Source organism: Orycteropus afer, unplaced genomic scaffold, assembly GCF_000298275.1.
Source record: "Orycteropus afer afer isolate SDZICR_OR568_19922 unplaced genomic scaffold, OryAfe1.0 scaffold00016, whole genome shotgun sequence".
Lineage (NCBI taxonomy): Eukaryota > Metazoa > Chordata > Mammalia > Tubulidentata > Orycteropodidae > Orycteropus > Orycteropus afer.
The window spans coordinates 21,827,810-21,844,568 of NW_006921603.1; the positions used below are offsets into that span (position 1 = coordinate 21,827,810).

The following is a 16,759-nucleotide window of genomic DNA, read 5'->3' on the forward strand; positions in this document are numbered from 1 at the left end:
AAAAAAAAAAAAAGAATTGAGATGATCAGATGAAATAAATTTGGTTACAAGTAATAGGATTTCACCCACACTAGCTTAAGGAGAGGAGAAAGCTCTCTGGTGGTATGGTGGTTAAGGCATTTGGCTGCTAACAGAAAGGTTGATGGTGTGAACCCACCAGTTGCTCCACAGAAGAAAGATGAGGTAGTCTGCTTCTGTAGATTTACAGCCCTGGAAACCCAACTGGAGGGGGCAGGGGTCATTATGAGTCAGAACTGACTCAATGGTAATGAGTTTGGTTTCGGTTTTGAGCTTAAGTAGAAAAAAGAAAATTAGCTAATTAGCTGAAAGGATACAGGGGTATATCAGGAAAGTGCTGGTAGCTTGAGGGACTGGCAGCAGGAGTAGAAAGGTGTCAGGAGAAAAGTCATCTCCTGTAGACTATCATGATCACACTGTATGATCCTTTATTCTCCCTTTTATCTTTCTGGTTTTTTTTTTTTTCTCCTTTCCAATCAACTTTCTCTGCTTCTCCATACACCTGATGAATGATGACTGCCCAGGTGGCCCTCAGTTTAAATGTCAATGAAGGCTGGCCCAGAATTATTGAATCTCAATTTCTTACAACAGAGGATATGATTAAAGCCCTTGGGTCAAATGCCCATCCTGATGCAATCATCTGAAGCCAGGGGCCGGATTGTGTGGTCAGCTGACCACTCATCAGGAGTGATGGAAGCTGACCCTCTGAAGAAAAGGGAGGCTAGCAAGTGCTGCAAGAAAAGCACACAGGGCAGAAACAACTGATTGGCAAAGAAAACCTCCAGCTTCTACAGTACAAAAGTGCTTTGTAAAGAAATCACCATTCAATGTAAGCTATCATTGTGGGCCACCATTATTAACCCCATCAGCCAGCTTCTGCTTGACTACTACTAATGGCAGCCTGCTTACTACTTGCATAGGTAGCCTTTTCACTGCTAAACACTCCAAATACTAGAACTCTCTTTCTTATTTGAGAGTAACTTTTTTTAGCTACTAAATTTAAGTATTCATAATCTTCTACAAACCTTACCACTCAAGAAGGCATGATCTTGCTTGTTAGTTAAGCCTGGGCTTTCTTTTATAGTCATAATGTGAATAATTGCCAAGACACGAAAAACAGATTCTTTGGACAATTATTTAGGAAACAATCTAGACTGGAACAATTACAAAGCCAGAACCTCTTCTTCCTTTAACCTACCTCTCTCTACCTCTCTTACTAACACTATTACTATGAACTCACTAAATCAAGAAAGAAAATGGAACCATTTCTAGTTTCAGTGTATAGCTAGTACCTGTTGGGAGAAATGGTTTTTTCCAATTTAGAGTCTCTGGTACTTTTGCAAGTGAAATTCCCCCTTGATTAACAAAGGATTTTTCTACCTATGTCTACCGAATGATCCAGAAAACAACCTTCCTTCATTTTTCCTGAGACAAAGGTTCATCATTAAACAAACCTCACATTAGCTATGTTATGACTGACTTGTATTTTAATACAGACAACATGACCAAAAATTAGAAGGGAGGGAAAAACACAACACACCCTCTGTATTCCAGAGATGCCATCTCAGAATCTATGGCTGCTGTCTGCTTCACTGTTCACATTGTTCAATGATGTCACTAGGCTTTTATTTTAGCAACCAGGATATACTTGTTATGGATGCAAAAGAGAATCCCCTCATTTACATTCTAACTTCAGAGCAGGAAATGAGACACGTGGGTGATGTGCAGCTGTGGCACTATAAACAGGACCAGCCTGCCTCTTAGTCTAGATTCTAGATTGCACTGTATTCCTTGAACTACATATTGGGAGACTTAAAAAAGGAGAAAATACACCATTTTAGAATGACTAGCTCAACTACTGTCTAAGAATAGTAGAGGCCACTGATTTGGTAAAAGGCACACTGACCTGTATATAGTTGAATACTTACTGTAATGTACCATCTACCTATCTATGCTGTTCATGCACAAATAGGAAATCCTGTTCTGCCTCAAGCCAGCTGTGCTACAGTGAGCGAGTATCACTGGGTTAAAGGTTTCTTCACTTGTTCAATTAAAGGACTAATCCTTTAACATTTTGGTGACACGTACTCATTTGGAAGCAAGGTCAAAGACACAAACCTTCTTGATTTAAAATATGTTGTTGTTGTTGTGTGCCATCTAGTCGGACTTGACTCATAGCGACCCCGCCTTGGGTTTCTGAGGCAGTATCACTATGGTAGATTGTTCAACCTTCCTTCCAAGGATACATATATGCAAATATGGCCAAAGTTTTACATAGATTATCAGGGGGATCATCTAGCCTCTGAACTTGAAACTAGGCTGCCTGGTTAAAGATTCTTAGATCAACAACATCCTAACGGCCCTTCCAGTGCTAAAAGTCTGACAACATGGTAGATGTTTACTAAATTGTTCTGCAAATCATTCAACACCACAATCCAGTGTTTTGTAAAAACTAGATACCAGTCCAATACAATCTACTTCCTAATGTAAAACTGAACAGTAAGCCAATGGATGACTGGAGAAAAGTGTGAAGACTGGACAAAGCAGGCCATAACCTCACTATAAAATCCTGGGATGTTTTGGAGGAGCCCAGTGCTGTTTCTAGATTTGATTCCTTCATTTGGAAATACATTACATAAACCTTCGAACCAGATATAGAGATCCAGAGAGTTTTACAGTGATGCTGACCAAAGAATGTTCTTTTTTTTTTTTTTTTATTAGGATTTGGGTGAAGATTTACAGAGTAAATTCATTTTTCATACAGCAGTTCACATATACCTTGTCTCATGTCATTGACCAAAATTTACAATGCAGCAGCTCCCCTCCCACTTCCTCCCCATAGTTACCTCCTCCCAGTGTCCATCAGCAAGGAATATTCTTAATAATCACATCCCAAATAAAATAAAGCCAGAGGTTACCACACTCCTGCCAATATAAACATGTTTGCAATGGTTAGTTCCAAAGGGAGAATTGTACAGATGTGCCTGAAGATTCATTTCCTCAAAAGTAAAGATAATCCATGAATCAAAGTGAACAAATAACATATACCCGATCTTTACTACGCTGAGTTAATCATCAAACAGTCTCCTCCTAAGATCTTACAGTTCCTTTCTATCCCAATTTGTAGGTAAGACTCTTGACACTAGTAAATTCTAGATTCTAGCCTTGATTTGAAGGAGACTCAAAGCTCTATAGACAGAAAGAGACTGACCATGTAAATCCATCTCAAATATTGACAACCTCTCTACCTTCCACACCCTCTTCAACCCCAACTCCATTTAAGTCTCCTGGAACTTTCTGGTATATTTTAAGCTTTTTTAGTTATATTTTTCTTTGGAGTTGGGGGAGCATAATTAGAAGACAGAGAGAGATTTTGAAGTTTTTATTTCTGTTGGCATTGACTTGGATTCAGACAGGTAAAGAAATTTTATTTTTAACTCTTCATTGTGATTTGAGTGAAAGTTTACAGAGCAAACTGGTTTTCTAATTCAATTGTTCATACATGTTTTATTTTGTGACATTGAATTCAGTCCCCACAATGTAACAGCACTGTTTCCACTTCCTCCCTATGGTTACCACTTCCTTGGGTCCTTCTTTCCTATCCATTCCTGCCTTCTGAGCTTTATCACTGGGCAAATCCTGTCCTTTTCATCTCATATGGTTGATCTAAGGAGTGTTTACCTCCATTTTTTATTGTTCACCCCACAAGCCTATCATTTGGTAAAAGAAATTTTAAAGGTAACTTTAAAAAATCTTGGCTACACCAGCCTACAATAAAAATTATCCATTTAGAAACATTTCTTATAAACAGAGTGCAACATGGTCATGAATCAAAGGCCTCTCTTTCTCCCCCCCACCCCCAGGATAGACGAATGGGTAAGGATGAGAAGGTACAGATTTCTTCTTCGTAGTTGCGTCAAAATGTTTCATTAACATGGACCACTTGCTGAAGCATGACAGTCCCGTAGTGTAAATACAATACTGGGAGGAGCATTGGTGGTTCAGTGTAGGATACTCATCTTCCACTCAGGAGACTGGGTGAAACTGCCTGCCAGTTCTTATGTGCAGACATCACTCCTCTGTCATTGGAGGTTTGCATATGGCCATGATGGTGAAAAGGTTTCACTGGAGCTTCCAGACTAAGATGGAGACAGACTAGGAAGGAAGGCTGGTGATCTACTTCTGAAAATCACTCACTGAAAACCTTATGGATCACAACAATCCAATCCACAGCTGATCAAAGTAGTGGTGCAGGACCAAGCAGCATTTTGCTCCGTTGTGCCTGGGTCCAACTCTACAGCAGTTGACAACAATAAATGCCATATTACCAAAGTCCTGCTCCATTGAGACAGTTACAGTTTTTGTTGGTATATAAAATCCTTCTGCTCTATTAAGCTCTCTTTGTGGACACTGCCCAAGGGGTATCAGAAAATCTGAATTTAAGAACCACAACTCTTGCTGATGGTCAATAATAATTCACAGGATTCCCTGACTTGCTTCCTTCTACAAATTCATCCCCTACAATTTTGGATAATGCGACTGCTTATTTCCTATTGTCAAATTGTTCCTTTTTCCTGTTTAATTGCCTGTACTTGGTATCTACTTAATATTCCACAATAGATGCACAACTGGAAAGATATCATCAATTCAAAAAAGTTAGACTACTTTCTCTCAGGACACTCAGACACTGAACTTGAAAAATGACTGGATAATAATATCATTCTAATTATTTTCTTTTCTTAGAAAGTTGTTTTACAGAAATGCTTTCAGTCTGGGGAAATACATTATTCATCACTTATATTGAGCCACCTCCACCACTTCATCTAGTCATTGGCAATAATAAAACAAGCAAGTAAAACTTACCATGACTGCAGGGTAGAGTACATGGCTGTAAGCGACACATAAAGACCTAATCAGTTAAAAACAGAATCGACTTCTGGCTTTCCCTGACTCCACAACACTTACCAACATTTCTTCAGTCTAGGAGATTTTGAAACCCCCTAAAAATCCTAAGTTTGCTATTTAAGACAGATTAAAATATCTTGATGTTTTCTGCCTCTTCGTACCTCCATTTCAACAGCCTGTGGATTTGAAATCTGGGGAGAAACATGTTTTAAAAAAAAATCATCTGTCTTTGATCTCTGCACCCATATTCCTCAAAAGGAGCCCCTTGAAGAGTCTGGGGGTATGGTAAGAATGTGACTTGCAGTTGTAATCATTAGAGTAAAATTCTATTAGAAGTGGGCCCCATTTTAGCCAACCCAAGCCTGTATTTCCCAAATATATACAGTGAAATCTCTGAGAGCCAGAACTCAATGACACTACCTTGCTTTTTCAGAAGTTGTCTACCTTTGACAGGATGCAATCTTAACCACTTTTCTATCACTCTCTATTAGTGGAAAATACTTTGAGTTTTGCTTCTCTGACAGGATTCTGCCTTACACTGGTTCCAGCTTTCATAGTTTTATTGTACATAAAGTGGGTGACTGATAATATACTTCAAAAAGAATGGCATAATTTAGGAGGGCATCTCTTTAACAAAATGAAGTATATCCACTCTAGAGCATATTTCCAAATAACAGAATTTGTGCTTACAGAAAACTCTAAGCCCATCACATATACAAAAAAAAAAAAAAAAAACCCAATTATAGATTTCAACAGATAGGTCTCTCCATACTAGAATATACACAGGTACCAAAACCCACAGATGCTCAAGTCCCTTATATAAAATGGCTTAGTATTTGCATATAACCTACACATATCTTCCTGTATACCTTAAATTATCTCTAGATAACCTACAATACTTAACACAATGTAAATGCCACATGAATAGCATTTTTTTATGCTTCCCTTTGAAGAATGGCTTTGACCATTTACTTGCTTTTTTTCCTGAAGAGTTTCTACCTGAGGTTCATTGAATCCAAGGACAGAGAGCCCCCAGATAAGGAGCATCATAAGGATTGCCGACCATAGTCCTCTACCTCAGCATCTACATGTCTCTGTATTATTCTCTTCAATTTTCTTCCTCTCTCTAGCTTTTGTAGACTTTTGTTTTTAAAATATCACCATTTAAAAGTTAAAACTGGCCACTGCTTTACATACATCACTGAATGACCCTGTAGGTTTTAGAAAAGTTTATGTTTAAAAGATGCGAAGTTGGGATTCTATAGAATTGCTTTAAAAAAAAATAAAATTTGTTTTTTTAGAGAAATTTTAGGTTTACAGAAAAATTATGCTGAAAGTACAGTAAGTTCTCATAGCCTCCTTTTCTCCCCCAGTTTCTATTATTAACAGCTTACTTCCTGTTCAAGTGATACAGTTGTTACGAGTGATGCACCAGTATTGATAATTATTATCATTATTAACTAAAGTCCATAGTTTACATTAGAGTTCACTCTGTTGCACAGGATTGACAAAGGCATAAATAATGTCATCTTCCCACCATTAACAGTGTCATACAAAGTAGGTTAAACTGTGGATTATATGTTTTTATATAAAATGCAAGGAATATTTTCTTTCTCAGTAATCAAATATAACATACAGATTTTCAAACCAATTTTATTATGAATTGCCCTATAATGCCATCATTTCCTCCCAAAGGCACTAGACTAATTAAATCCTGGAACTGATGAAGCAGTGATGAGGTTTTATAGGGTAAATCAATACTTTTCTCGTATTCTGAGAATTTGTCAACTTCTCAAATCCTAGCTAAAACCTGTATAGACTTTAAATTGAAGGGTTTAAAAGGAGCAAACATTTAACCCCCAATGACTGGGAGCTATTTGATACATGTAGTCCTTAGATTATTTTATCTGTTCAAGGACACTTCAAAGGTAGGTGAAAATTCTGACTAGACATTTGTTAGAAATTCCAGCTTTAATTTCATAATTTTATAACCCAGATGTGAAATCTCTTCTCATTGTTCGAAATCTGAAACTCATTTTGCAGACTGCCTGGAATAGTTTAAAGAAAATTAGAGGCTCAATTCTGACTTCTCCTTACATTTAAGGTAACAATGTTAGAGTGGAATCTTTGATAAACAGGAAGTGGTCCACCAACAGAATCTTGTTCACTACACTCCCAACCTCTTTTCTCTTTGTCCCATTTTTTGCTGCCAGGAAGAAATCCAGAGGAATGATAATATTTAAAAAGTGGGTAGGCAGTCTTATGTGTTGATACAAAGATCAGAAGAAAACTTAGACCTTTTGAGTTTTACACATATAATGAAAATACATGTATGTACATATCTAGAAGCTCTGGTGGCATAGTGGGTAAGGCACTTGGCTGCTGACCAGATGGTCAATGGTTCAAACCAACAAGCTGCTCCCTGAGAGGGAGATGAGGCAATCTATTTCCGTTAAGATTTATAGCCTTGGAAACTCAATGGAGGTCACTAAGAAATCAAAGAACAAAGATACAACATCACTCTTATATTGAAGTCTTGCTGAATGTCCACAACAAATTTATAGAAGAGAAATTTTAGGAAAAAATTATTCTCATAAACCCAACATGAAAAATTTCTCACACTAAAGTCAACAGATCCAAATTTTCCTTCTACTTGCTCCTCTGCTCATCAGTAGTATTGTTTTTTAAATCTGGTTACCTTGATAGCCATATGGTTTCAGGTATTTTATACATTTATTGGAAGGAACTGTCAGTCATATATTTTGTTAATTTTTTTTAATATGTCTCTATTAAGGTTTTATGCTACCAGAAACTTACAGCTTTTTTTAAAATAATAAGTTTTGATACAAACTTTCTCAAGATGAAGATAAAGTATGTTCTAAAGCCTAAAGATGTATTTGATAGAGAACATAAGACCCATTCACATTTTATTTACATATAGAAATGGTTCTGTGAAAGCATTGCCAACATGAGCATTTTTATGTATTTATTTATTTAATGATTTAATGTCTTTTAACTGCAAGATGATCCAAAGTTCGTGTTATAACCCAAAAAATAGAACATTACTTCAAATACCTACCCAATGTTGGATTGTACTAACATGATTCCACACAGTAACAAATTGCTTGAAAGTAATTTGATCCTATTGTCAATTCTTAACATATGAACCATATTTTAATCAACATAAGAAATATGTGAGCAACTGGGACCAGAATTAGTTTGAGTGTCAGTGTCATTGATGATTGAAATGCTATTGAAATAACAAAAATCTTATTTTAGAGTGGAAAAGGGACAAGCACCTCAGCCAGTTGCTTTATGTTCCTTTTTTGGCAGGAGAATGACACAATCCAAGAACCACTTTCATCCATAGGTCCCCATACACAAGGCTGTGGACTACATAAATGTGAACATAATGCACAACCTGCCCACGAAGAGTTTACAATCGAGTAAGGAGTTTTAGAAAATTATCCAGTTGTCCAGGCTGCAAGGCTAGTAAACATGCCAGGGCCAGTAACAAACCAAAGGTGTTCAAGGAAGGATAAATAATATTCAGAAGGGAAAGAAAGAAGAAAATTACATAGAGAGTATCAAGGAAGGCTCCAGGAACATGTAACAAATGGAATGTCCTAAAGAATGAGTAGGCTTGTGAGAAGGATCTGTTTGTGGGAAGAGGGTGATAGGTAGGATCAATATGAGCAAAGGTGCAAAAAGAAAAAATCTCTGAGTGTGTACACCAAACCAAACCAAACACAGAGCTGTGGTGTCAGACCCGACTCACAGCGACCCCTCCTTGGGTTTCTGAGGAGGTATCTCTATGCAAGTAGATTGCCCAATCTTCCTTCCAAGGAGTGGCTGAGTGTGTATAAAGAATATTATTCCTGTGTGAGGATACAGAGAATGCTCAGAGATTAGCAGTGAAAGATGAGGTTAGAAAACAGCCAGGGGCCAGAATGAAGACTCTGAATGCCAAGAATTATTTGTTAGTCATTGAAAGTGCTTTGAGCAGGGGAAGGGTAAGATTAGAGTTATCTTTTTCATGAAGACTAATACCTGTAAGTTCAGTAAGCCATCTAAGACACAGAAACAGGAACTAAAGAGCAGGCTGAATTTCAGAAGTAGGGCTGAACAGAAAATTATAAGACCTACTTTATATACTGAGCACTTACTATGCACCAAGAGTTTTACATAAACTAATTTATTCCATAGAGTAATTTGGTTAATTAGACATTATTACCTGTATTTTATCAATGAGGAAACTGAGGCTCAGAGAGATTGTATAACTTGCCCAAGTTTGTAGAGCTTGTGGGGATTTAAACTCGTCTCTGAAAGACTTGTAAGCCCATGCTCTTAAACATTCTGCTGTCCTGCCTTTTTGTGTGGATAACAACAAATCAGTGAATATATATAAAATGAAACTGTTGTCTGGCTCCTTTGAAAGTATGTCATAGGCAGCCTCTAAGATGGACCCCAAAGATCTCCATCTCCTGTATTCACACCTTTGCATAATCCCCTCCTTGAGTGTGGGCTGGATTTATTGATTCAGTTGAAATGAATAAAATATAACAGAAGTGATGGGATGTCACTTCCAAGGCTGGTTTACAAAGAGACTGTGGCTTCTGTTTTGGGCACACGTACTCTCCCTCGTTCTCTTTTAGACCACTCACTCTGGGAAAAGCCAGCTGCCATGTTGTGAGGCAGCCCATGTAGTAAGGGGACTGAGCTTGCCAACAACCACAAAAGTGAGGCTGAACCATATTTTAATATGGTTTAATATAATTTAATAATAATTGAGTGTATCCCTCACCCTCAGTCAAGCCTTCTGATGAGACTGCCCATAAGGCCAACAGTTTGGTTGAATCAGACACTTCCAATCTGAGCTGTGCCCAGATTCCTGATGCACAGAAAGAAGAGATAATAAGTATTTGTTGCTTTTATCCACTACATTTTGGGGTAATTTGTTACCCAGCACTAATTCAACCTATACATAATTATAATTTAATTTCTTATTATAGAGTGAATATTTTCCTTTATGCTTGGAGCTAGAAGAAGTTTGTCTAGGAGATGTTATACCTGAAATAAGCTACAGGTAACCAGCTCAGATAACAGAATACTATGTTCTGGATCTCAACTCCAAAACAGTCAGTCAATCTACCTATCTCATCCTACCCTGACTCCTCTTACGTCCTTGTTCTTCTCTTAAATACACTCTTGAAACTAGAAACACTAAAATTCAAACCTCAAGATTCATAAAATAGCTCTAAACTCACAGTTTTTAACCTCATGGAAGATTCTTTACTTCCTGGAGCTCATACATTACACTGCATAGTACTCTTGTTCTAGTATATACCACATTCATTCTTATTTGTAGGTTTAAGTTACAATCTTAAAAGGTTTAAGTTAAATCTGGTTATCTTGATAACCACACGGTTTCAGGTATTTTATACATTTATTGGTGACTGTTTACCAACCACCCTCTTCCCTTACAGGAACCATGTCTTCTTCAACCATGTATTCTCAGTATCTAGTATTTACTGGGTGGCGTAGTGCCTAAGGCATTTGACTGCTAACCATAAGGCTGGCAGTTCAAACCCACCAGCCACTCCTCAGAAGGAAGGTTGAGCAATCTACTGTACTGTTACCACCTCAGAAACCCAAGGAGGGGTCGCTATGAGTCGGATCCAACTCGACAGCAGTGATTTTGGTTTTTTTGGTTTTAATCTATGGACAGGTCCCAGGCAGAGCTGTCTTCAATACATTTTTTTTTCTCTATCCCTCTCATCTTTGATTCCATTTCAGTAAATGTTTTCTACCTTCTCAATTTAAGATTCCTTGTACTGTCTCCAGATGCCACACATAGATCTTCCTTCTAGAAATCTTCTCTACACATACATGAAATGTTTTTATGTCCCATGCCTTCAGAGTCCTGAACTGCAACTGGGTAAGCTAAAACAATAACCTGAATTAGTAAAAATTAAAATAAAATTATATAGATAGATAGATAGATAGATATGCTTCAAACTTCTGCTCCTCTTCTTTTATTTTTAAGTTGATGGAAAATCTATTGATGGACAATTAGGATGTTTCTAATTTCTTGGTATTCCCAACAGTGTTTGTACATATATGTGTGTACATGTATGAGTAAGTCTTTCTTTGGCATAAATTCCTTTTTGGAATATGCCCATGCATGCCAACCTAGTGCAGGCACAGACACACGATGACCATCTCTGAGATGAAGATCATAACTATCATGTACCATTTATCAAACTTTCTTCCAACCTTCCCCCAATACAGGAGGTGGCGGTGAGACTCTGGAGCTCTGATCTAGAACTCCATCTGGGAAACTGAGCAGCTTCAGTGAGTGAGACCGTAATTTTGCCCCAGGCCACGGACAAGCATGAACCTGGCTCCGTAGACCCCACTCACTTGCTTTTCCCTCAAAGCCCCTAGAAAGTGATGCCGTGAATGATTTCCTTTACCGCAACCTGCTCCCTGGGCTCATTTCCAGCTCCCCCAAGTTTTGGAGACAGCCCAGCCAGCTCCATGGAGGATGCCTCTGAGAGGACCAGCAAGGCTAAGCTGGATCATGTCCCTGTTGGGGTTGGAGGACCCCCATGAACTCTCCTACAGGGTGCAAGAGGGAGTTTAAGTTTGCATCCACCTTATCTTTTCACTTTCTAATATCATCAACTCACTGACTGGTTGCCATGGTGATCTCCATTCCTCAATCCCTCATCTCATCCCAAATGGATAATGCAAAGGCTCTCCTAGGCCACTGAAGGAGAAGCTACTTTGCCAGGAATGAGGGTGGCAGAGGGGTCTCAACCTAGCTCATTCTCCACAACCTTATACACCTGGATCTTCTGTTCAGATACATCTCTGCTCTGGGCTCCCTTCTCCTGAGGCCATGCCCGTGTGAGGAGAGGCTGCTGTGCCCAGGAGGGGAAAGAGGTGTACTCTCATCCTGAAGGGATCATTTTCTAAAGTGATGGCACTGTCCAAACCCAATAGGAGAAAAACATTTTGAAACTAGGGATCTTTCATAAGCCCTCAATCACTCTAGGTGAGCTGAGAGAATCAAATTTGTAACATGTAACACTAAAACACATAATTTTGTGATTATAAAATGGTTGCATGGTAATAATGAAAAATATACAAAATGTAGAAATTTTAGTTCAAAATGTGCACCCAAAATCTCACTAAAGAGGTGATACTGGCTTGGTGGTTAGGGCAGGGCTCTACAGCCAGCCTGCCAGAGTGTAGTCCCAACTCTTCTACTCTGGCCTTCTGACTTTGGCCAACCTCACTGGTGCTCAAGTTTTCCATCTAGAAAATAATAGTGAGACCTACCTCCAAGGAATTTCCAGGAATATTAAGTAGGTTAGTACATGTAACTTACCCAGAAAAGTGTCTGGTGAGTAGTAAGCAGTCAATAATTGTCAGCTCTCATTATGATCATTTTTACCGTTAATACAATTGGCTCTAAGAAACCTATGGGTGGGAGGAAATCCTAAAGGCAAGAGAAGGGATGAGAGGATGAATGTACTTACGGATTTGGTTGTTCAGTCTGAATGCAATGTCCAGCTGCAGTATAAACAGCATGAACTGGAACCAAGGACTCATCTCCATGGAAGGAAGGGGAATGTGGACAGAAAATACAATGTCATTGGCTTGAATTTCCTTTGTAATTGCTTCATTGAAGTCTCGGATCTTGTCACACTGGTTGGGTCCCCAAGGCATTAGCCATTTTGTCTTGTGATGGTTTTTATGGGTATCCACACATTTTACTGACATGTAGGACACTGCTGTCGTTGGCCCAGGAGCTGAAAAGAGAATGTTTTCCTGTTTTAGAAAAACTATCTACTAAAGTCATCATTTCTAGCTACCATTCTTTCCACTACTGTCTTCTTTCTATTGTTTGTACTTCCTTCTATAATTTGGGATTAGCAAAATCTCAGGGATCTCCCCAATGCAGGCAAGGATCCTTCAGGGATTGTTTAAAAAAAAAAAAAAAAAAAAAACTGTATTCTGACATGTGGTGACCCCTTGTGTGACAGAGTAGAACTGCCACATAGAGTTTTCCTGGCTGTGATCTTTATGAGAGAAGACTGCCAGGCCTTTCTTCTGTGATACTGCTGGGTAGGTATAGTTGAGTGCAAACAGCTTGTGCTACCCAGGTCACTTGCTCAGTGACCACAAGAGGTGTCATCAAAGTATTCCTAAGAGTTTTCCCATCATGTTTTCAATTACTTTTATTTGAAGAAGACTTCTGTAACCAGTTTCATTCAGTTAGCTCCTCATGCCAAATAAATGCCATAAAATCAACTGGCTATAGTTTTTCCACCTGTCTGAGCACTTGGGAAGATTCAGGTGCCCCAGCAAGCAAGTCTCTGAGTTTGCAGACAAGTAAAACAACTTAGCTGTCAGTTAATCTTGGTTAAGTCAGTTAAATCTATACTAGTTTCAGGACCCTCATCTGAGAAACAAGGTAAGTGGTGTCTAAGATTTCTCTTTGTGTTAAAATTGTGTAACACAGCTTTTGACTGACAGTAAGAACTCTGCTGACCTCAGGACCCCACTTAGCTTGGCACCTGTCAGGAGGTGAAACTCAGAGAACTACCAATGCCAGAAAATAACCTGAGATCAAGACACACAACAACATTATCCACAAATCAACTCAGGTATAACAGTATCAAAAATAAAATAAACTTACAAGATTGAAAAAAAAAGGGACTCTGAGATGTCATTTTGTAAACAATGACAACTACAAAGCAAAAAGAAGGAATAAGTGGTATAGTTATAGAACTTTCAAATGGGTAAGAAGTCAAGTCAATATCAAGATAGAATGGACTGTTTTAAATGTGAAAGATACTAATAAATTACAGAGAAACTTCAAAGAAAATTGATAAACCTTCTTACCAAAATAAGAAAAAACATTAAGACTCAGTAAACACTAAAATGACAGCAATGAAGAACTAAGAAAATACATAAAGAAAATGAACTCAGCACAGAAAAATACATAGAACAAATAAAGCATTAACACCACATACACACACACATACATAAACACATGACAAAATGACAGCAGTAAACGCATACCTCTCAATAATTACAGTAAAAATAAATATATTAAATGCACCAGTCAAGATAAAGAGAGTAGCAGAATGTATAAGAAAACATGACCTAACAACATACTGTCTATAAGAGCTATATCTTAGATACAAAGACAAAAATAAGCTAAAAATCAAAGGGTGAAAAAACACATATAAAACAAAATGGTAACAATAAAAGAGCAGGAGTGGAAATATTAATTTCTGATAAATAGAATTTGAAGCAAAAACCAACGAAAGAGATAAAGAAGGACATCATTTAATTGTTAAAGTTTCTATCCACACATAATTATAATAAAAATCTATAGACACAATAAAACAGGCCCAAAATACAAAAATCAAATTTTAACAACATTAATAAAAAGACTGCTTCACAATAATAGTAACATACCCAACCCACTGCCATCAACTCGATTCCAACTCATAGTGACCCCCGTTGGGTTTCCAAGGCTGTAAATCTTTATAGAAGTACATTTCCTCATCCTCCTCCTACAGAGCAGCTGGTGGGCTTTAGCAGATGACCTTCTGGTAAGCAGCCAATGCCTTATCCACTATGCCACCAAAGCTCCTTACAATTAATAGTAGGAGACTTTAATATAACTTGAGATGAAAGACGGAACAACTAGAAAGAAACTCAGCAAAGATACAGAAGATTTAAACAACACAATCAACCCACCAACCAACTAGACTTCACAGACATATTGAGAACACTCAACCCTACAACAGCAGAATGACATTTTTTCCAGTACACATGGAATATTAAATTTTAAAACACTGAAAACTATAAAGCACCTTATCAGCCCATAATATTATAAATTAGAAATCAACAACAGGAAGATCAAGGAAAATAAATCAAATACATGGAAACAAGTAACACCCTGCTTAAAAACTACTGGGTAACAAAACAATGAAATAAACAAATTGCCTTGAATCAAGTGAGAATAAAACAATGTGATAGTTAACGTTCTGTGTCAACTTGGCTTGGCCTGTTGAGTGGTCAGACAAGTGGATGTAGTATTCCCCATGATGAGTCTGTAATTAACTCCATGGTGGAATCTACTGGAACAGCTGAGTAGCTGCTTTAGGGATGTGGGCTGCTTCCAGTACATAAGAAGCAACTTTGAGGAATAGTCTCTAGCTTTTTGGCACACTTGGACCCTGCATGTAGCCAAGTCTTCATTCAGCAGCCTGTCATGTTCTGACAATCTTAGGACTTTTAACAGACTTGAATCAATGGCCTGCCATGTGGTTTGGTAATATCAGGGGCTGTGCCTTTTTACTTATTGATCTTGGGTTTGTCAGCCTCAGCAGCCAGCAGCTGCCTGAGTGAAGAGATGCTTCTAGCTTCAGTGGGCTGGGAACAAGAGGCAGAGCTGAAGCCCAAAGTCGAGGGGCTTTCAACAAGCCCCTAGAGCCTGGCACTTTGAACTCGGACTACTAGCCTCCAAAACTAAGAGAATAAACTCTTGTTTGTTCAAATCATCGCATTTGTGGTATAATTCCCATCAGAGCAGCAGTAGGTAACCAAAGGATACAACATATCAAAATCTATGGGATACAGCAAAAGGACTGCATACAGGGCAATTTGTAGCAATTAATACACACATCAAAAAAGAAGAACCAAAATTAACACCTTAATCCAACATTTCCAACAATTAGAAAAAGAATAGCAATAAAATTCTGCAATCATTGGAAGAAAAGAAATAATAAAAATTTGAGCAGAAATAAATGAAACAGAAAACAGAAAAAAATAAAATCAGCAACACTAAAAGTTGATTTCTTTGAAAGGATTAATAAAATTGACAAATTTAAAAAAGGAAAGAGAAGGAGAAGATGCAAATTACACATACAAGAAACAAAATAGGTAACATCACAATAGAACCCACTGAAAAAAAAGGATAGTAACAGAATACTACCACCACTTGCCTGTCAATTTGTCTTACTGTGGTAGCTTTTGTGTTGCTGTGAGGCTGGTGGACAGGTTTCAGTGGAGCTTCCAGACTAAGACAGACTCAGAAGAAGGAAGAGGCCACTCACTTCTTAAAGAATTAGCCAGTGAAAACCTTATGAATAGCAATGAAATACTGATATGGACTGGGCAGTGTTTTATATTGTACATAGGGTCGCTAAGAGCCAAAGCTGACTCGACAATACGTAACAACAATAACAATATTGTGAACAACTGTACTCCAACAAATTTGAAAATCTAAAAGAAACAGACAAATTTCCAGAAACTCACTACATATCCAAGCTAATACAATCTGAGATAGAAAATTTGAGCAGATCCATCACAAAAGAAGAAATTGAAGAGGTCATTAAAAAAAAGAAAACCTCCAAAAAAAACCCTGGCCCCAATAGCTTCACTGACAAATTCTACCAAACATTCAGAGAAGAGCTGACATAAATTTTACTCAAACTATTACAGAACACAGAATAGGATGGAATACTCCCATACTCATTCTATGAAGTAAACATAACTCTGATAAAGATACCACTAAATACAGAAAAACATAGATCAATATCCCTCATAAAGATAGGTATAAAAATTCTCAACAAAATCCAACCCAATCGAATCCAACATCCTATCAGAAAAATAATACATCATGACCAAGTGGGATTCGTACTAGGTATTGCAAGGATGGTTCAACATTAGAAAATAATCCATGTAATTTGGATGTGAACAGCCTCCGTTTGTGTTGTTGAAAAAAGGTGTTTGCAATGAACAAGTC

At 37.8% G+C, this 16,759-nt stretch overlaps 1 protein-coding gene across 1 annotated transcript in view; it reads right to left on the minus strand.

The window, feature by feature from the left end:
* Positions 1-16,759, minus strand: part of WLS (Wnt ligand secretion mediator) — a 159,651-nt gene that overhangs the window by 81,201 nt on the left and 61,691 nt on the right. Inside the window, exon 2 of the mRNA XM_007959377.2 lies at positions 12,471-12,743. Within this exon, the coding sequence (XP_007957568.1) occupies positions 12,471-12,743 (273 nt within the window). The remainder of the gene's footprint in view (positions 1-12,470; positions 12,744-16,759) is intronic.